The sequence below is a fragment of the Suncus etruscus genome, chromosome 18 (assembly GCF_024139225.1).
Source record: "Suncus etruscus isolate mSunEtr1 chromosome 18, mSunEtr1.pri.cur, whole genome shotgun sequence".
Taxonomy (NCBI): Eukaryota; Metazoa; Chordata; class Mammalia; order Eulipotyphla; family Soricidae; genus Suncus; species Suncus etruscus.
In genome coordinates this window covers 37,365,022-37,385,990 of record NC_064865.1, presented here as the reverse complement: position 1 = coordinate 37,385,990, position 20,969 = coordinate 37,365,022, and the positions used below count along the sequence as shown (strand labels likewise).

The following is a 20,969-nucleotide window of genomic DNA, read 5'->3' as shown; positions in this document are numbered from 1 at the left end:
GGGACAACTTTCGGTGGGGAGGGGAGGGTCCTTCTGTTTTTATGGTCCGTAGAAGTTCTTAGGGGAGAGAGCCACAAAGGTTCCGGGCTGAGAATGTGTTTCTAGCAATATCCAGTCCCATTTGTACTTTCCTAAAGTGGTGAGAGTTGAGAGATGAATTCTGGACTCACTTGAATTTAACTCCCATACCTGGAAAAGATTTATTTCCGTGCCAAATAAGAGGACTGTAAATATTCCGGGGAGAAGACTCGTCGGAACTTATTGACAACTGCGACCGGAAGTGAGATTGCACGGAATGGCTGCCGCTGCGACCATGGCGGCCGCCGCCCGGGAGCTGGTGTTGCGGGCTGGGGCCTCGGATATGGAGGAGGAGGAGGGTCCGCTGGTGAGATCGCGGGGCTCTTTCTCCTCCTGGAGTGTGGCCAGGCTCGTTCAAGCGTCCGAAAGGCTTAGGTAGATTTAGGCAGAGCTCGCTGCGATGGCTGATGTTCCTTGCTACAGCCCTAGGGGCCTGTGATTGAGATGGAATATGAGCAGGCACCTGCTGGACCAAATTTGGGTTCAGTTCAATCATCTCAAGATTTGGGGGAATGGCAGACTAGGCAATGTTTTTTTTCAACTTTTTCTTTTGTGCAAAGGCACTTTTTTCCATGCAAAACAAATCACGAGACACACTACCATTAGGGAAAATGTTAAAAAATTTTAACTCTGTGTCTATATTGACTATTATATATATATAGTAATTCTCTTGAATAGGAATCAAATAAACACAAAGAAATTATTTGATAATGACTTTATTATGAAATAATCTTAATGATTGGTTCTATTTGTGAGCCGAAGCCGCATGTTACTGATAAAATTGGAATTTTTCCCAAGGCACACCAGACAGTATCTCACAGTACACTAATGTGTCTTGCTTGGCACAGTGGTTGAAAAATGCTGGACTAGAACACCGGCGTATCTTAAAGGTTAAAAGACACCAGTCTCCGAATTCTAATGTCACTTAGGTTCTGATGTCACTGCCTTTTATTTGCTAGGTTCCTTAGGCAAATTGAACAACCCCTCTGTAAATCGAAGACAATAAACCCTGAGCTCCTTCGGTAGCACGTCCACTCAAATTGGAACACTACAGAGAGAGAAAACATTGGCATGGCTCCTGTTCACTGTCACCTCCTCAGGGGTGACACACAAATTAGCAGAATGTTCCACATTACTTAAAAGAAAAAAAAGAATTTATCTCACAGGCAATGTGTGAGCATTAGATGAATGAAAATGTATAAATTGACACCTGGCCTGCAGGAGGCTGCTATGCATGAGCTGATATTTCTCAAAGTTTGAGGCTTCTTGGAAGGGTTGTAAGCAAGAGTCTGGGCATCCTAAATTCTACTGCTCTTCAGTTCTTTCCTCTGCAGTTCCTTTTGTGTTTTTGTTTAGATTCCTATACTGTCATTGTAGTTCTTGTGTCTTTATTGGATTTACCCATCAACCCTAAATAGTACATGAGGGCAAGTTAACACTTGAAAATTTTCAGTTTTCCTATAAAAGTGTGCCCCCAAAACACACACACACACACACACACACACACACACACACACACATACACACACACAGAGTGGAATTATCACATTATGTTTTATTCTTTTCCTCATTCTTCTCCCATTGACTGGCCCCTCTCCAGGGGGTTGGTCCTGGAGGTCTTCAGGAGCCATTGCAACTTGGGGAGTTGGATATCACCTCTGATGAATTTATCCTGGATGAAGTAGACAGTAAGTGACAGCCCTGGGATGCCCTAGCATGCTTATAATCTGAGAGATATAAGGGCTGAATTTATTGACAAATGGGCTTGGTGTTTCATGTGGGGAGAGGGAGTTCTGGAGCTTGTACCCTTATGAGAAACTTCTATTTCCAGTTCATATTCAGGCAAATCTGGAGGATGAATTAGTAAAGGAAGCCCTGAAAACAGTGAGTCTTTCCACTACACTAACCTGCCCCTCTTCTTGCCTCCCATCAAAAACATAAAAGCAATCTTTGTTCTTGGGACGTCACTCTGGTATCTTACCCTCTGTTCTGGTGTCCTTTCATTGGCACTTTTAATTCAATTTAAAAAAAATTGGGGGGCTGTATGCAGGGTTTTATTACTGATTCTGTACTCAAGAGTCACTCCTTACAGGACTGGGGGATCATATGAGATGCTGGGGTGCTTATAAGAAAGTGTCCTACCCACTGTACTATCATTCTTGTCTATCACTGGCACTTTCTCCTGACCTGCCATGCTTATGTTCTCCCAGGGTGTGGATCTCCGTCACTATTCAAAGCAAGTTGAGTTGGATCTACAGCAGATTGAACAGAAATCCATCCGGGATTGTATCCTTCCACACAAAAAAAGGGTAGTGTCACTGAAGATGAAATTTGGAGGAGCGGATTTAGGGTGCAGACAGCTCAGCTGAGGCTGACACCTTTCTTCAAAAGTTTCAGTAACCTCAGAAAGAAATTATGGGTCAAAGATCTCCGACTTCCTTGACTTTTGTCGGTCAGATATTCAAGAGAGTGAGAACATAGCATCTCTGCACAACCAGATTACAGCCTGTGATGCTGTCCTTGAGGTTAGTAAACAGACCGTTGATCTCTAAAGCCTCTAAACTAGACTGGTCTCTTGCCTTTGTTTTTGTTTTTGGGTCACACCCAGCAGCACTCAGGGGTTACTCCTGGTTCTGTGTTCCGAAGTTACTCTGGCAGGCTTGGGGAACCATTTGGGATGCTGGGAATTGAACCCAGGTCAACTATGTTTAAGGCAAACTCCCCCCGCCCTGCTGTGCTAACTATCTCTCTGCTCCCCTGTTGTTTAATTTTTGTTTGGACCTCCCAAGCAATGCTTAGAATTCCTTGGCAATTCTTTGCCAGCTGAGTCAGTGGTTTAGTGTGAGGGCCTGAGGATATGGTGCTGCTCAGGCCCTGCAGAGCTGGGGATTACATGGTCCACCCAGGCAGTGCTCTGAGCTTCTGGGCCTGGCCAGTGATGCTTAGGAGACCATTTGGTCTTAGAGCTTGAATGGGGCTGGCCCCATGCAAGGCAAGTCCTTTAACCATTATACTATCTCTCCAGCTTCTCTGGTTTAATTTTTTCTGTGTATGTGTGTAACATTCTCTGTGATGCTCAGGGGCTATTCCTGGCTCTGTGCTCAGGAGTAACCCTTGTGGTCTTCAGAGTACCAAACAGTGCCAGGAATATAACTGATATTAGCCAAATGCATGGCAATCACCTTAACTTCCCTAATCTTTCTCTCCCAGTATCTGATGCTTTGGTGTGTGTGTGTGTGTGTGTGTGTGTGTGTGTGTGTGTGTGTGTGTGTGTGTGTGTTTATTTTTGTTTTTTGCTTTGGTTTTGGGGCCACACCCTGTGGTGCTCAGGGGTTACTACTGGCACAGTGCTCAGAAATTGTTCCAGGCAGGCTCAGGGGACCATAGGGAATGCCGGGGATTAAATCCAGGTCTGTCCCAGGCCTGCCACATGCAAGACAAACACCCTACCATTGTGCTATCACTCTGGCCCTCTAGTGGCATTCTTAAGGGACTCAACCTCTGGGATGAGAGGGGGTAGACAAGGGACACCTCAGGGCAGCTCACCGGCTTTGGTGTTGTTCCTGCCATGACTAATATTTGTCAGTGCCCTTTGGGTTGCGCCTTTCCTCATCACTCACTGTCCTTAGTGGCATCCTAATGGACTTCCCTGAAGTGGCCCTGTCTCCTGCCACCCTGATGGCACCCCTCCAGCAATGTCTCCTGCCCTCCCCCAGCGTATGGTCCTGCCACCCTGATGGCACCCCTCCAGCAATGTCTCCTGCCCTCCCCCAGCGTATGGAGCAGATGCTGGGAGCTTTTCAGAGTGACCTAAGCTCCATAAGCTCGGAGATCCGGACACTGCAGGAACAGTCCGGAGCCATGAACATTCGCCTTCGAAACCGCCAGGCAGTTCGTGGGAAACTTGGGGAGCTGGTTGACGGCCTGGTGGTGCCCTCTGCTCTGGTCACGTGAGTTACCCATGGGAAGGGTCCCAGTATCTAGGTCAGGGTTTGGGTGACATGGTGCTTTCCAGAAAATAATAGACACTGGTAACTCTTTCTAGCGTTGGTACTTGCTTCAGGCATTGGAAATTAGAAATCACTGAGGGTCAGGATATAGTTGGGGGTGTCAAAGGGAGGGGCGGTATCTGGGAACAGAAACTGTGTATCTGTGACCCAACCAGATGATCTGGTACTGGAGGGAGAGGCTGGATAGAAGGGATTTGGCCTGGTATCTGGGGGTGCTTGGTTCCTTCCTAATTCATCCTGCCTTTCCCTACACCACAGGGCAATTCTGGAGGCGCCAGTGACTGAACCAAGGTTCCTGGAGCAGCTACAGGAGCTGGACGCCAAGTCAGCGGCTGTGCGTGAACAGGAAGCTCGAGGCACAGCGGCCTGTGCGGATGTCCGAGGCGTGCTTGACCGGCTCCGGGTGAAGGTGGGGTAACAGGGACACCCTTGACTTTAGAACGAGCCCCCCTGACATACTCCTTGGGCTTCCCTGATGTAGCTCCTTGTTGCTGTCCCTGGCTTCATCCTCCAGTCCGAGGTTTCTCTGAAAATCTAAAGATTGCTGAAAGGGTAGTACCTGCTTTCCCACTCTGGGCTGCACATTCGAGCCTCATGCATGGGACAGAGGCTGCACCCTCCAGCCCTGTGTTTGGTTGCCCCATGCCTAGGCAGTGACGAAGATCCGGGAGTTCATCCTTCAGAAGATCTATTCCTTCCGAAAACCCATGACCAACTATCAGATTCCCCAGACGGCCCTGCTGAAGTACAGGTCACTGCCCAAGATAGCCTGTGGGGGCGAGCCCAGGGTGCTTGTTATCTGGCCTCTTATTTTTCTCAGTCTAGCAGTGTGGCTGACCCATTCCTGGTCTCTCCAGGTTCTTTTATCAGTTTCTGCTGGGCAATGAGCGAGCCACGGCCAAAGAGATTAAGGATGAATACGTGGAGACGCTGAGCAAGATCTACTTCTCTTACTACCGCTCTTACCTGGGGCGGCTCATGAAGGTCCAGGTGAGACCCAGGAGAAGTGTGTCCTGAGCCTCTGGGCTGGAGGTGGGCTGGGGCACTTTGTGAAAGAATTCTCTCTGGTTCTGTGAGAGCAGCTGGCTGCCACTTCTCATTTCTCTTCTCCAGTATGAGGAAGTTGCCGAGAAGGATGACCTCATGGGTGTGGAAGATACTGCCAAGAAAGATATCCTAGAGCCTGGGACCCCCATGTTAGGCCTTGAGAGTGGGGAGCTTCTGCTTCTGACCCCTGAGGTGCTGTGTCTGTTGGCCCAAAACTTGAGAATGAATGAAAGCACCGAGTGCACCATTGCTCAGCACATAGTGTGGCCTGTGAAGTCACAGATGTCCAGGCTCCCTGAAGTCTATTCCATGACAGGGAAGAGGGGTTCCGGGAACTGGGAAATAGGAACAGCTAGGCTGGGTCCCCCAAGGTACTGGGACTTTGTTCTTCGGTGATCCTTGCACTCCTCTTGCTTTCCCTGACTCTTCACCCTTCACGATTCTTCTCGAAGCCCTCCCTCCGCAGCAGGAACACCATCTTCACCCTGGGCACCCGGGGCTCGGTCATCTCTCCCACCGAACTGGAAGCGCCCATCCTGGTGCCCCACACTGCCCAGCGCGGAGAGCAGCGGGTAGGTGGGGGAGGCCGCTCCTGTTCATCCCAGAGAGCATGGACAGGGGCTGCTTATTTCTTGAGACCTGGGAGAGGCTTCCCCTCATCTCAGTGCTCTGGGTATGAAGCAGCTCACCTGGGCTGATAGGGAAGGGAACCTGGCTCTGGGGTCAGAGACGTATCATTGGTTGAGGTAAGGACAGGAGAAACAGAAGCAGATGGGGGGATTCTGTCTGCACCCTCCCTTCAGTTACCATTTGGAATGCTCATCACAACCTGGACTCAGATTTAGAGGGATTGTATGAGATCTTAGTAGCTGAGTTTAGGAGCAAGAGAGACAGTTCAGTGGGTCAGGAGCTTGCTTTGCATGCTACCAGCCCAAGTTCAATCTCCATCACCACCTATGGTCCCCTAAGCTTCACCAAGAGTGATTCCTGATTATGGTCCAAAAAATAAATTGCCAAGTTGCTGAATTTTTTTCTGCTTATCCATGAGCCATTTTAGGTACATTGCTCTGTCTCTTGACCTAGTATCCATTTGAGGCCCTGTTCCGCAGCCAGCACTACGCCCTTCTAGACAACTCCTGCCGCGAGTATCTTTTCATCTGTGAATTCTTCATGGTGTCTGGCCCAGCCGCACATGACCTCTTCCATGCAGTCATGGGCCGGACGCTCACTATGACCCTGGTAAGCACCCCTGTTTCCTGGGCATCTCTGCCTAGAACTGATCCACAGCGGTGCCCTAGTGGGGGCCATGCCCTGGGCCAGTGACCCCAAGATTCCCACATCCTAAAATTTCTACACACGCTGTGACTTTGCGCTAAACTTCCAAGAGCTTGAAATCCTCCAGGATGAGCCCCATGTGCAGGCAATACCCCCTGAAATCTGGGGGGCTGCATGGTGGTGCTGGCCACTGAAGAATCTTGCACCCACGGTCCTGTGACTGGAGCTCTTGTGAACTCAGCAGTTGACCCTTGATGGGTCAGGGCCATGGCAGGCAGTTTTCTTTGAGATCCCACCTTCCAGTGCAGACGCTTGGAAGGAGAGAGAAACTTCCGCTAAGTGCCTCCCGTCTTGACACAGAAACACCTGGAGTCCTACCTTACCGACTGCTACGATGCCATTGCAGTGTTTCTCTGCATCCACATTGTCCTTCGGTTCCGCAACATTGCCGCCAAGAGGGACGTGCCTGCCCTGGACAGGTCACTGAGCCCTTTCTTGCCTTGAGCTTCCACACACTCCCATGACCCCGCCCTGCCCCATTGGCTCCTGTTGCCTGATTTTGTGATCTGACTCCCTTTCACCTGTGTTCCTAGCAGCCATTCCCCACCAGTGCTGCTGCTCAGGTTGATGGGCCTTTGGGTCTCACCCCCTGCCTCCATTCTTACAATTTTGACCTGCTGATCTGGTCTGAATAAACCCACAGGTACTGGGAGCAGGTACTTGCCTTGCTGTGGCCACGATTTGAGCTGATCCTGGAGATGAATGTCCAGAGCGTCCGCAGCACTGACCCTCAGCGCCTTGGAGGGCTGGACACCCGGCCCCACTATGTGAGGGAAGGGCAAGGGTAGCAAAGGGGTTCAGAAAGGTGGGGGCTTGGTTTCACTTTGTTTGTGTGGGGGCCAGCCCCACAGTGATGGAGCTAGCTGTGCCTGCCTGACCAATGAGGCCCGGTGCAGGGTGAGGTCTGGCTCTGGCGGATGGGCACTGCTAGGAGGAAAGGTGGGAGGTGGTCAGCATGTGGGGAGGCTAGACTGGTTGGTTGGTTTATTTTCCTTTTCCCCTCCGAGATCACACGCCGGTATGCAGAGTTCTCCTCTGCTCTCGTCAGCATCAACCAGACAATTCCCAACGAACGGACCATGCAGCTGCTGGGACAGCTGCAGGTGAGGCCAGTGCAGGAGAGGCCCCCCACAGGGCTGTAAGGGGTCCAGGCCTTCACCTCTTGTCACCCCCTCTTGGCTCTTGCAGGTGGAGGTGGAGAATTTTGTCCTCCGAGTGGCAGCTGAGTTCTCCTCCAGAAAGGAGCAGCTGGTGTTTCTGATCAATAACTACGACATGATGCTGGGTGTACTTATGGTGACTTATGCCTTCGCTCTTCTCCCCATCTCCCTCTCTCCCCGCCTCTCTGTCTCTCCTCCTCCTTGTCTCCCTGCCCAGAGGTTGCGGGCTCCCCCTGCTCTCTTAGCTGCGGGAGGCCAGAGGTCATGTTGGTCTGCCTCTGTGATGTGCTCTAGAATCTGGACTCTGTATGGCTCAGCACACTTGGGGTGAAAGGAGGCTATTCTGAGGTGAGGGTTACTTCTCCCCAGGTGGCATCTCCCTTTGTCTTATCCTAGGAGCGAGCTGCAGATGACAGCAAAGAGGTGGAGAGTTTTCAGCAGCTGCTTAATGCACGGACCCAGGTAGGGGCGCAGGGTGAGAAGAATCAGGGTCCTGTCTGGCTTATAAGGGGAGTTAAGGGATTCCAGAATAGGCATCATAGTAATGTTCATAGTATGTTATCATTATTGGTCTGTTTTCTTTGCTTTTTTTTTTTTTAAGCAACATGAACACCAACCCACACAAATTTTTTATATTTTTCTTGGGTGGCGAGCACACACCACTCAGGGGTTCTACTGGCTCTGCACCCAGAAATCACTCCTGGAAGGTTCAGGGAACCATATGGGATGCCGGAGATCAAACCCAGATCATCTGCTTGCAAGGCAAATGCCCTACCCATTGTGCTATCACTCTGTCCAAACCCACCCAAATCTTGTCAGTGAGCAATATCTGAATTGTCTTCACACAGTGGAGCCCAGTGATTTACGTGTTGTCTTTAGCTGTGGGAATGACAGAACTATTGTCAAGTTTTGTTTTTGTTTGGTTTTAGGTAGCATTTGCCTTTCAGTATTTAGTTGATCTTTTCACATTTCTGAGTGGGAACCCCAAGCAGTGCTCAGCAGGCCCAGACCCCACCTTCCCCACAATTCTCAACCAACAGGGATGAAGTTCAGTGCAGGCAGAAGGATGCTATGTGCCCGGGCTCTGGGGTGCTGGGGATACTTGGCCTTCCTTGGGCTGCTCAGGGGCTGCAATGTGCCAGGAACCAGGTGGTGCTAGAGGTTGAACCTGGCCAGGCACATGCTTGGTTTGTGCCCTAAGCTCTATTGTTCCAGGCCTCTCTTCTCCAGTTATTTTGTGTCTTTTTGTTTGTTTTGGGTTTTGGCCACACATCAGGGCTTACTCCTGGCTCTTTGTTCAGGAATTATTCCTGGCAGTGCTTGGAGGACCATGTGGGATGCTATGATTGAAACCAGGTTGGTCATATGAAAATCAAGTGTCCAGGGCTGGAGAGATAGCATGGAGGTAGAGTGTTTGCCTTGCATGCAGAAGGAGTAACCCCTGAGCACTGCTGGGTTTGACCCAAAAGAAAGAAAGAAAGAAAGAAAGAAAGAAAGAAAGAAAGAAAGAAAGAAAGAAAGAAAGAAAGAGAGAGAGAGAGAGAGAGAGAGAGAGGGAGGGAGGGAGGGAGGGAGGGAGGGAGGGAAGGAGGGAGGGAAGGAGGGAAGGAGGGAAGGAAGGAAGGAAGGAAGGAAGGAAGGAAGGAAGGAAGGAAGGAAGGAAGGAAGGAAGGATCAAGTGTCCTCCCTACTTTACTGTTTCTAGCCCCATCTGTTTTATTCTTTTTTTTTGTTTGTTTGTTTTGTTTTGTTTTGATTTTTTGGATCATACCCAGAGGTGCTCTGGAATTAATCCTGGCTCTGCACTCAGAGATCATTCCTGACAGTGCTCCTGGGAACCGTATGGGATGCTGAGGATCAAACTTGGGTTGACCACTTGCAAGGCAAATGCTTTACCTGCTGTGCTATTTCACTGGCCCTTTTTTATTTTTGACTTTTAAATTTATTTTCTACTTCTCACACCACTTCCCTTTGTGGTGGTGTTATTGGGAGACTGGGGTCGCACACATTCTAGTTGTGGTGTTTGCACTTTTGTTTTTAGCTGTGGTGCTTGCTGAAGGGTGCTGGGGCTTTTGGTGCCTGTATGGTAAATCCCAGTGAGTTCATGTACAAGCACAAACAGGAGGCAAATCTCACTGAGCTGCTGTTGGTGTTCCTAGGAGGATTGGCTCCCCAGGAATCTCTGGGAGCAACCCCTGGACACTGGGCTTAGCCCCAAATCCCCAAAGGAAAAGGGATATAGTGCTTGCCACAGATATAAGCTATATCACGTGACCTTAATATGGTCTGAGGTTTCCGTTTTCAGCACGTTACAGTTATAACCAGCCATGTTGCAGGTGGTTTATAACTGTCGGTGACTCGTGGCTTTTTGCTGTTACCTTAACTTCCCTGTGCAATCCCTTGAGTCCTCACTATTGTATTAGGGCTGTGTTTTGGGACCCACAGTCAGCAGAGTTCAGAAGCTAACTCTATGCTCAGGGATTGCATTGCTCCTGGTGGATTTGAAGGGATCATGCAGTACGAGGAATTGAATCCAAGTCTCCTGCATGCAGAATAATGCACTTGGCCCTTTGAGCTCTCTCCTACCTGTTACATTGGAGAGATTGTGTGGTGTGTGTGTTATTGCATGCAGGCAACTGCACTAGGTGGAATTTGGTTATTTAATCTCCAAAAGCATCACAAATGAAGGTCCTTTCATTAGAGGAAGATCCAGTTTTCAACATCTGTCTTATTACCTGACTACCTTCAGTGGACATAACATTTTTTTTTTTTTTTTAGTTTTTTGGGCCACACCATTTGATGCTCAGGGGTTACTCCTGGCTAAGCGCTCAGAAATCGCCCCTGGCATGGGGGACCATATGGGATCTGGGGAATCAAACCTCGGTCCTTTCTTGCTAGCGCTTGCAAGGCAGACACCTTACCTCTAGCACCACCTCACCGGCCCCAACATTTTTTTTTCTTTTTGGGCTACACCTAGCATCGCTCAGGGGTTACTCCTGACTCTGTGCTCAGAAATCGCTCCTGGCAGACTAGGGGGACCATATGGGGTACCGGGGGGGGGGGGGGTCAAACCCAGGTTCGTCCTGGATTGGCTGCATGCAAGGTAAATACCCTACCACTGTGTTATCTCTCCAGCCCCATAATGGAATTTTTATGGGATGAAGATATTTTATATTAAAATGGAAGTAGTTTGTTTATTGTTTCTTTGGGCCACCCTTGGCAGTACTCCGGGCTTACTCCTGGTGGGCTTCAGGGGACCATATAGGGTCAACCATGTGCACGGCAAACTCCTTACCTACTATGCTCTCTCCAGCCCAGAAGTCATTAATTCTTAGATAAAATAAAAGTGTAATTTTTACCTGATAAGCATGTCCTCTCTGGGTTGGTTTTTTTCCTCCTTTTATTTCCGGGTCACTGCTTTTGTTAATTTCTTCTGAACTTAAGTCCTGTGTATCATACCCCACCATCAGTATGAGGTTTTTAAAACTTCATCTATATGGGGCCAGAGAGTTAGCAATGAGGTAGGGTGTTTGCTTTGCATGCAGAAGGACGGTGGTTCGAATCCCGGCATCCCATATGGTCCCCCGAGTCTGCCAGGAGCGATTTCTGAGCACAGAGCCACGAGTAACCCCTGAGTGCTGCTGGATGTGACCCAAAAAACCAAAACCAAACAAAAAACTTCATATGTAGCTGGTTTATCACATTAAACCAATTAGAGTATTCAAGTTTCCTCCTTTATCTCATAGATGATTTTTTTTTTTTTTTTTGGTTTTTGGGTCACACTTGGCAGCACTCAGGGGTTACTCCTGGCTCTATGCTCAGAAATCACTCCTGGCAGGCTCCGGGGACCATATGGGATGCCGGGATTTGAACCACTGACCTTCATGCGAGGCAAATGCCTTACCTCCATGCTATCTCTCCGGCCCCCCCATTGATGATTTTTCTATTTTTTTTTTGTTTCAGGCCACACCCGTTTGATGCTCAGGGGTTACTCCTGGCTAAGCGCTCAGAAATTACCCCTGGCTTGGGGGGACCATATGGGACACTGGGGGATCGAATTGTGATCCTTCCTTGGCTAGCGCTTGCAAGGCAGACACCTTACCTCTAGCGCCACCTCGCCGGCCCCTTAACAATTTTTGTTTGTTTTTTTTTTGACCCATAGATGATTTTTTTGTGTGTGTGGTTTTTGGGTCACACCCGGCAGTGCTCAGGGGTTATTCCTGGCTCCATGCTCAGAAATTGCTCCTGGCAGGCACAGGGGACCATATGGGACGCCGGGATTTGAACTGATGACCTTCTGCATGAAAGGCAAACGCCTTACCTCCATGCTATCTCTCCAGCCCCATCCCATAGATGATTTTTAAGGTTCCAGACAGCATGTATATGTGACCTATACATCTCTTTTCAATCTATAGATTTTTTCCTTTCAACTTTGCCCCCCCGCCCCTTGTCTGTAGTTCATTTGCAAAGAAATGGAGTCATTTTTCCTAGGCTGCTGTCTGGTGTAGATCTTGCTAGTTGCATTCCCTGGTGTGGCTAAACTGTTCCCATAAATGTGTATTTCAGTGGACAGGTTTGATGAGGTCCCAGTGGATTGTTTTTATGGTGGTAGTTGAGAGGTAGGGGTGTGTTCTTTCCTCAGGGGCACACAGTGTCCTCTTGGCAGACATTGCTGCTTCAATCCGTTAATTAAATTTCTATACTTCTCAGTGCCAGAAATTTCCATTTCCTTAACTGTCTGTGCTCTAGTCGATGGACGTCATTTCTTCTATTTAAGTTTGAGTTTGCTGTGTCATTCTTCATGAATTTCCAATCTGTTTAACTTTATGACAAGGGGTGGGGGTTGAGCTACAACTAGCAGCTCTGTATTCAGAAATCATTCCTGGCAGGCTCAGGGGATATGAGATGCTGGTGATCGAACCCTGGTCATCTGCGTGCAAAGCAAATGCCCTATCTGCTGTGATATCACTCTGGCCTCTAACTTTATGACTTTTTTTTTTTTTTTTTTTTTTTTTTTTGGTTTTAGGTTTTTGGGTCACACCTGGTGGTGCTCAGGGGTTACTCCTGGCTCTGTGCTCAGAAATTGCTCCTGGTTGGCTAGTGGACCATATGTGATGCCGGAATTTGAACCACCATCAGTCCTGGGTTGGCTGCTTGCAAGGCAAAAACCTACTGCTGTGCTATCTCTCCACCCTTAACTTTATGACTTTTTTTTTTTTTTTTGGTTTTTGGGCCACACCCGGTAACGCTCAGGGGTTACTCCTGGCTATGCGCTCAGAGGTCGCTCCTGGCTTGGGGGACCATATGGGACGCCGGGGGATCGAACCGCGGTCCGTCTCCTAGGCTAGCGCAGGTAAGGCAGGCACCTTACCTCCAGCGCCACCGCCCGGCCCCAACTTTATGACTTTTAAGAATTTTGTTTTTCATTCTTTATCTTTGACTCTTTTTTTTGGGGGGGGGAGGTCACATCCAGCAATGGTCAGGGGTTACTCCTGGCTCTATGCTCAGAAATCGCTCCTGGCAGGCTCGGGGGACCATATGGCATGCCAGGATTCCAACCACTGACCTTCTGCATGCAAGGCAAACGAATTACTTCCATGCTATCTCTCTGGCCCCAGACCTTTTTTTTGTTTGTTTGTTTGTTTGCTTGTTTGTTTTTGGGCCACACCCGTTTGACACTCAGGGGTTACTTCTGGCTATGCGCTCAGAAATCACCCCTGGCTTGGGGGGACCATATGGGACGCCGGGGGATCGAACCGTGGTCCGTCCTACGCTGACCTTACCTCTAGTGCCACCTTCCCAGCCCCCCCCAGACCTTTTTTTAATGAACAGTGTTTTGTTTTGTTTTGTTTTGTTTTTGTGGGGCGGGGATAGAGCTCCCAAACTGTACTTAGAAGGTGAGCCAGCAGCTAGGGTTCAGTGCAAGGACCTGAGGATGTAACACAAGTTCTTCCCACATGGTGTCAGGGGTACTTGTACTACCTCAGCACTGCTAGAGGCCGCCAGGGCCACACTTGGCAGCACTCAGGGAACCATGTGGTACCAGGAATCGGACCTGGGTGGGGTGCATGCTAGGCATGTGTCCTGACCACTAGACTGTCTCCTGGCCTCTCTAATTAAAAGATTTGATATCAGGAGAAGATAGTGCGTTAAGTAAGGCCATTCTGGACTCAGTCTCTGATATCACATATTGTCCCCTGAGCACCACCAGGAGTGACCTCTGAGCACAGCCAGTTTAGTCCCAAATCAAAATCAAAAGATTTTATCAAGGCCTGGGGAATGGCTCGAAGGTTAAGGGCATTTGCTTTGCAAATGAGAGTTTCAGGTTTGATCTGATTTGCACTACAGAGTAAATCCTGAGATTGCACTGAGAACAATTCCTGAGCACCAAACCAGGAGTCCCAAAAACTAAACTGAGCAAGAAATTTTAATTTTTACTCATTTCTCTTAAAAGTTAGATTTTGTTCCAAGCTTGTCTATTCACAATTTGTCCATTAATATTCTCTGTATCTTTTAAGTTCCTGAACATTTTATACAGAACGTACAATTGCTTTGTATAAAACAGTTCTTGGTGGGCTGGAGAGATAGCACAGCAGTAGGGCGTTTGCCCAGCCAATTCAGGATGAATAGTGGTTCAAATCCCGCCATCCCATATGGTACCCCGAGCCTGCCAGGAGTGATTTCTGAGTGAAGAGCCAGGAGTAATCCCTGAGCGCCACCGAGTGTGACCACCACCCCCCAGAAAAAAACAACAGTTCTTGGGACTGGAGTAATAGCACATGGGCATTTGCCTTGCACATGGCTGACTGGATTCCATCCAGAACATCCCATATGGTCCCAAGCACCACCAGGAATAATGCCTGAGTGCAGAGCCAGGAGTATGTCATTGTTCCTGAGTATGGCCCCCCAAAACCAAAATAAACAAAACCTAGTTCTAATGTTGGCAGCCTTTGGCTGCCCAACCTCATGGGCAATTATTTATACTGACACTCTTGGTAACTTGCTTTTGTATGTTTAGTGATCTTTGAGTTCTTTACTTGATCTTTTTTATTTTTTTGTTTTTTGGGGCTATACCCGGTAACGCTCACGGTTACTCCTGGCTATGTGCTCAGAAATCGCTCCTGGCTTGGGGGACCATATGGGACGCCGGGGGATCGGTCTGTCCTAGGCTAGCGCTGGGAAGGCAAACACCTTACCTCTAGCGCCACCGCGCCAGCCCCTCCTTACTTGATCTTAATGAGATGTGTCATATGGGCCAAATTGAGGTTTAGGGTATTTTTATTCAGAGAGTATTTTCTTTTGCCTTTGAAAAGGAGGAAAGATACCATCTTCCTGGTGCTGCCGCTGTCTATGTAGGTTTTCCTGAACCACCAGGCTCTACTTCCCCACCCAGGGTTGGCGTCAGGCTTAGTTTCCCAGGAGTTTCATTTCTACCATCTTCCTGCCCCTCTGCTTCCAAACCTAAGGATCCTACTCAGTCATAATGCCAAAATTGGACAAATCTGCCGATACCACATGGCTTGACTCTGTATTTCTCCAGGAATTCATCGAAGAGTTGCTCTCGCCCCCTTTTGGGGGTCTAGTGGCATTTGTGAAGGAGGCTGAGGCTTTGATTGAGCGTGGACAGGCTGAGCGGCTTCGAGGGGAAGAAGGTATGAGGAAGCGATGTAACAGTGTAGGGCTAGTGGTAAAAGGAGGGGCTGCAGAGATAGTATAGGGGATAAGATAAAGCAAGGTAAGGCCTTTTGTGCAACTGGCCCTGCATTGAATCCAAGCACAGAGTTAGTCCTGAGCATGGAACCAGGAATAGATCTCAAATGTTGCCCAAAAGCCAGGGAAAACAAAACCCCATGAGACCACAGATTACCATGAGGAGGGAACAGAATAGGAAGAGGTTGGTAGAATTCCAAAAAAGAGGGTTTGGATAGTGAGGGGGCGGTGCCAGGGGGATGGACTTAGAGGGATCTCAAAGCATTTAGTCTTGTTCCCTGACACTTCCCTCCGGTTCCCAGCCCGGGTTACCCAGCTGATCCGGGGCTTTGGCAGTTCCTGGAAGTCATCAGTGGAGTCTCTGAGCCAGGATGTAATGCGGAGTTTCACCAACTTCAGAAATGGGACCAGCATCATCCAGGTGATCTGCCGCTCCAGCCCAATAGTTCCCCGCTCCGTTCCCTGGTTTCAGTCTCATGCAGGTGACTCTCTCTGGTTTTCTTCACCTAGGGAGCCCTGACCCAGCTGATCCAGCTCTACCATCGCTTCCACCGGGTCCTGTCCCAGCCCCAGCTCCGCACCCTCCCTGCCCGGGCTGAGCTCATCAACATTCATCACCTCATGGTGGAACTCAAGAAGCACAAGCCCAACTTCTGATGTGCAGGTCCTGGAACCATAGTCTCCTCCACGAACATCCGTCCCTTGAGGTCCCCTTCCAGGTCTCCCCTTGCCTCCCAGGTCCTTGACGTGCCTCAGTCTACATTCATCCCCAGGACAGTCCTTCAGCGGAGAAGCTGGATCCCCTTGACTTTCTGGGTCTCCCAGTGTCTTCAAGTGTTGCCAGATCACTTCTCCCTGGACTCTCAAAATGACCTTTCTCATTTTCCCTATTTTGTCACCTCTCCTTCTGTCCAGCCCTCACTCCTCCAAGGTTCTTGTCCTCACCTCCAACAAATTTGCTGCCTCAGTCTATGGTCCCTCGACTCTGATCACCATGATCTATGGTGTGTAAAGCCCCAGCTCCAAGAGATTAGTGGTGAGGGAGTCTGCCTGCCTGGGAGCTCTTGATACCCCCTTAAGCCCCCTGATCAAAGTTTCTGTAGCTTTTTACCTCAGATCTCAGCAACTCAAACCACTCCCATACTAGTGTGACTTCTTCCAAGGTCAGTCTGCAGAAAACAATAAATATTTAATATGATACAGCACTCTCTTCCCTCTTCTTCCTGAAGTTAACAAACCACCAGCCCCGGTGCACGTGCATGCTGCTCAAAGGCCAGAACCCAAGAGACAGGATTGGTGTGAAAGCAGTTTTATTCGGGTGCTAGCAACCTGAAAGCATGGCAGACTTCTCCCCAAATAATTCTTCTTTGGAGCTTGTGGTATATAAATAGAAGGTGTAAGCAAAAGCTGAAAAGGGTGGTGGGCAGGGGGCTGGAGGGTCCCAAGGTCACTCAATTTACCTGTGGGCCGCAGGAGGCAAAGGCAGGGTGATCCTTGAGTGCAAAGTCAGTAGTAAGCCTTGAACATTGGGGGGTGTGACCCAAACAACCAAAACAAAACAAAACAAAAAAAGATTCCTCTAGGGCAGGGCCACAAAATGTACGTTTTATTGGATTCTGGGACTCCCTGGCCCAGACTCTCAGGGTCCTCTGCTGAGGGATGTAGCACCCACACTTGGCACAGGGACAAGCCAGGTTCTCTATGATCATCTCCTCTGTGTTCAACTTGGAAATTGCTGCTGTTGAGTTCATCTGAATTCTCAAGAGAAAGGAGAGCCTGTAGATCCTGCAGGGAGCTGTGCAAACAATGGGAAAATGGTTTTTTTGCAGAACTCCAGCTTGATAGTCTAATGATCATCACCCTCCAGAGCCCAAGGTGGAAAGAAAGGGTTGTCTGAATGCAGGGCCTGACTGTAGGAAGGGAGAGAAGGCAAAGCCGGGCGACTGCCCAGTGCGGTACTACTGCAGTTCTGCGGGACGGTCCCAACAATTAGGCCTTCCCGATTGGCTGTCCTAGGCAAGGCCCCGCCTTCTCCCGCTCCCGCCTTTTTTGAGTCCCGCCCCATCTTTGAGAACAATGCTCTGATTGGCTTACAGTGCTGTCTGTCAAGGCTGGAGGGCGGAGACGGCCCTGGTAGAAAGCGGATTCTGATTGGCCCAGACGCCCGGGGGTGGAGCCAAGACCTTGTCCTTAACTCACCCTACCCAACTCACCTCCGCTTTCTCCCCCTCGCTGTCTCCTTCCTGCCTCACCCCGCCTGACTCAGCCCGACCTTCTCTCAGGTCACCCTGAGGGGTGAGGGGCCCCAGGAACGGGCGGTCCCTCCACCTTCCTTTCCCACTTCTTGTCCAAGCACAACTCTCTTCCCTCCCCCCAAAATTCACAAACACACAGATTTCAATCTTGGGGGATCCAGATAGTCTCATTTTGGGCCCGGCCCAGCCTCAGCGAGAGGAGGGCAGGAGAACCCCAGAATTTGTTGGGATTTGGGACAGAGGAGACAGGTGTGTCTGGAGAGGAAGCTGGACACCCCATGAGGGAGGGTGCCCGGACAGGCACCCTGATGTTAGCTGGGGAATGTAGACAGGCCGCAGTTAGGGTCTTCAATCCTCTGCAACCCGAGTGCAGGCGGTCTCCCTTGGCGTCTGTGGGCTTGGTTTGCAGGAGGTTTTGCAGACCCCGCTAGAATGCCAGCGTGACGTGCTTCGTGACTCATTCAGTCAATGATGTATTCAAATAACCCTGGAACACAGGCTCTTCCGGTCACTGAACCCCCTCTGGGATCTACAGGCGTCCCCCCACGCCCTCACCCCACACCCCAACCTCTAGGCCAGACCTTGGCTGAGAGTGAAGCAGCTTGAGTAGATGCCAGGCTCACCGAGGCCTGCAGGGGGCAGCATCGACCAGCGGATAGAGACCTTCATTCCAGCACTTTCCCTTCCAGCCTGGACCCCCACAGTTCTGTGACTGAGATGGGACCCCTCCAAAGAGTCTCCGCCACATATTTCCTCTTAGGGGTCACACCCGGTGATGCTCGGGGATAACTCCTGGTCAAGAATTACTCCTGGGGCTGGAGAGATAGCATGGAGGTAAGGCGTTTGCCTTCCATGCAAGAGCTCATCGGTTCGAATCCCAGCGTCCCATATGGTCCCCCGTGCCTGCCAGGAGCAATTTCTGAGCATGGAGCCAGGAGTAACCCCTGAGCACTGCCGGGTGTGACCCAAAAACCACAAAAAAAAAAAAAAAAAAAAAAAAAAAAAAAAAGAATTACTCCTGGCTCTGAGCTCAGAAATTACACCTATCATTGCTAGGGAACATTGAACATGTCCCCTGACCCCAGAAATATTTCTTCAAAGAACAGAAATTCTGGGCATTTGGGATGCCTGGGATTTAACTGGGGTGCTGGGGCGGTGCAAGGCAAGCTCCCTATCCGCTGGTTCTACAGCGCCAGTGCCTGCATCTTTTTTCTTTTCCTGATCGCATGCATTCTGCATTAGATGTCTAGGATTGCTTCCAGGATAGTAGCTTCTTTCTCTTCACTAATATTGCAGATACCGTCTATATCTGGTATAAGAAGCCATATAAGGAGTAATAGGTAGTACAGGGGGTAGGGCGCATTCTTTGCATGCAGCTGAACAGAGTTAAATCCCTGGCATTCCTCATGGTCCCCGAGCCTGCCAGGCATGATCCTCTAGTCAGAACCAGGAATAAAGCCCTGAGCACACGCTATGTGTATCCCTTCCCCCAAATAATAAAGAATCTTTAGCCTTAACTATAAAAATTTGGTGGTATTTTTGTGGATTGTAGCAGCACTCCAATTGTATTCCAACTAGGACCTCTGTTCTTTAAAGAAATATTGCAGGGGACATGTTCAGAGTTGAGCACGTTTTTTAAGTTGCAGCCTGGAGCTGGTTACAACATGCTGGAAGTGAACTCCTATCTCTCCCCAAATTTTCCCAAGTTTCTCCATCTCTGTGACTCCAACTTGCCCTGAGTTATTTTCTTTTTCCGCTGTCTCCCTTTTCCTTTTGTTGTGGTTGTAATGCCTGGGATTTATTCAGTTGTAGCATCAGGCACCACAATGGCTACAAGAGCATACTGTGGATTGGGGTCAGGGCTGGAGCTCAAGGGCCCCTCGTTGCGCCTCCTCCCTGGATTTGAACTATTTCTATTTGGGGTGCTCCTAAGCACTGCTTAGCACCTCAGGCTAGTCCAGTTAGTGGAAGTTTCAAGTGCTCAGAACAGTGATGTGTGGTGCTTCTGGGGCCCAGTGGCGCTAGGGGCCTCCAACGTCACTCCTGCAGTGCCCAGGGTACCATTCAGTACCAGGGATCAAACCCCAAGACTCATGCTTACCAAGAATGTGTTCTAAGTCCTTTTGAATTTTTCTCCCCTGACCTGAATTCTTCCTTTGGTACCAAGGGTCAAACCCTGGTCTCAGACATGCAAGCCATGTGGTTTTTTTCCCCTTTAATTACTTTACTTAAATACATGGTTCACAAAGTTATTTATGATACAAGTTGTTTATGATAGTCAGTGTTCCAACACTGATCCTACCACCAGTGTAGTATTTCCTAAACCACTATCCTCAGTTTCCCACCACCCCCATGCTACCCCACTTGGCAGGCACACAATAGTTTATATTCTTGGTCACAACTAAATGGCTAACTGAGTTATTGAAAATTATTTTAACCAAAGAAAAGTTGTCAAAATTGTTATTCTCACAATGGGGTCATTAAATCATTGTCTGAGGCTTACTAAGCAATTGGTTGCTAGTTGAGCATTCTGTGTTGTTGTATTTGTTTGTTAACCTTCGTTGGCTTCTATGTTCTTTTGTCATGCAATTTGCTGTGTTCCTACCAGGTTGTCAGTATTGAGGAAATTCACTATGTGTCTGCATGCTCAGAATCTCAGGATCCATAGAATTGAGTGGATGGGAGCCAGAGTGATAGCACATCAATAGGGCATTTGCCTTGCGTGTGACAGACCCCAGACAGACCTGGGTTTGAGTCCCAGAATCCCATATAGTCCCCCAAGCCTGCCAGGAGCGATTTCTGAGCGCAAAGCCAGGAATAACTCCTGAGCGCAGCCAGATGTAGCCCCAAAACAAAACAAAAAGAACTGGGTTGAAGAAGGCCAGAGAGACAGTATGAGTAGAATACTTGCCTTGTTCAGGACCATCTGGGTTTGATCCCCAGCATCCTATATCATCTTCTGAGTACTGAAGAAGAAATTCTTGAATGCAGAACTAGAAGTAAACCCTGAGCGTTGCCGGGTGTGGCCCACAAACCAAATAAAAATTTTTAAATGACTGGGTGGATGAGCTTATATGTCAGTGGTTGTGGGATATGGGTGCGGCTGCTGGGGCTTCTGAAAGTATGGAGAAGTAGGGGAAGCTGCCCACCCCCACCCATTCCAAAAAGAACCTAGTTTTCAGTCCCCAAAATGGGGACTTGGAATTTTGTCAGTTTGGTTTCCCTGCAGTGAGTATTTGTGAAGCAATGAAGTTGAGCCTTTGGCATGGCAGCAACTGTGGGTTGTGGGTGTAAGTGCCAGGTCTTTGCCTGGGCAAGGCCTTGGCACACTCCCCTCCTGAGGGTGCCCTAGAGTTTTCAGCCTGAAGGTGAGT

The 20,969-nt window shown here is 49.2% G+C and overlaps 1 protein-coding gene across 1 annotated transcript; it reads left to right on the top strand.

Annotated features, from left to right (window-relative positions):
* The first annotated feature begins 250 nt into the window (after positions 1–250).
* On the top strand, positions 251–16,538 carry VPS52 (VPS52 subunit of GARP complex). The gene is made up of 20 exons (XM_049764724.1): positions 251–385; positions 1,679–1,766; positions 1,910–1,962; positions 2,289–2,364; positions 2,536–2,603; positions 3,853–4,028; positions 4,347–4,497; positions 4,739–4,839; positions 4,946–5,078; positions 5,202–5,259; positions 5,574–5,707; positions 6,219–6,374; positions 6,771–6,889; positions 7,114–7,237; positions 7,478–7,573; positions 7,659–7,766; positions 8,027–8,092; positions 15,171–15,282; positions 15,643–15,761; positions 15,851–16,538. The coding sequence occupies exons 1-20, from the start codon at positions 296–298 to the stop codon at positions 15,995–15,997; spliced, it is 2,175 nt and encodes a 724-aa protein (XP_049620681.1). The 5' UTR covers positions 251–295; the 3' UTR covers positions 15,998–16,538.
* Positions 16,539–20,969: the final 4,431 nt, after the last annotated feature.

Excerpts from the sequence above, each read along its gene's own strand:
- VPS52 (XM_049764724.1), top strand. The coding sequence starts at position 296 with ATGGCTGCCGCTGCGACCATGGCGGCCGCCGCCCGGGAGCTGGTGTTG. Across the intron at positions 1,963-2,288 it reads TAAAGGAAGCCCTGAAAACA|GGTGTGGATCTCCGTCACTA; the intron begins GTGAGTCTTTCC and ends ATGTTCTCCCAG. Across the intron at positions 7,238-7,477 it reads TGGACACCCGGCCCCACTAT|ATCACACGCCGGTATGCAGA; the intron begins GTGAGGGAAGGG and ends TTCCCCTCCGAG.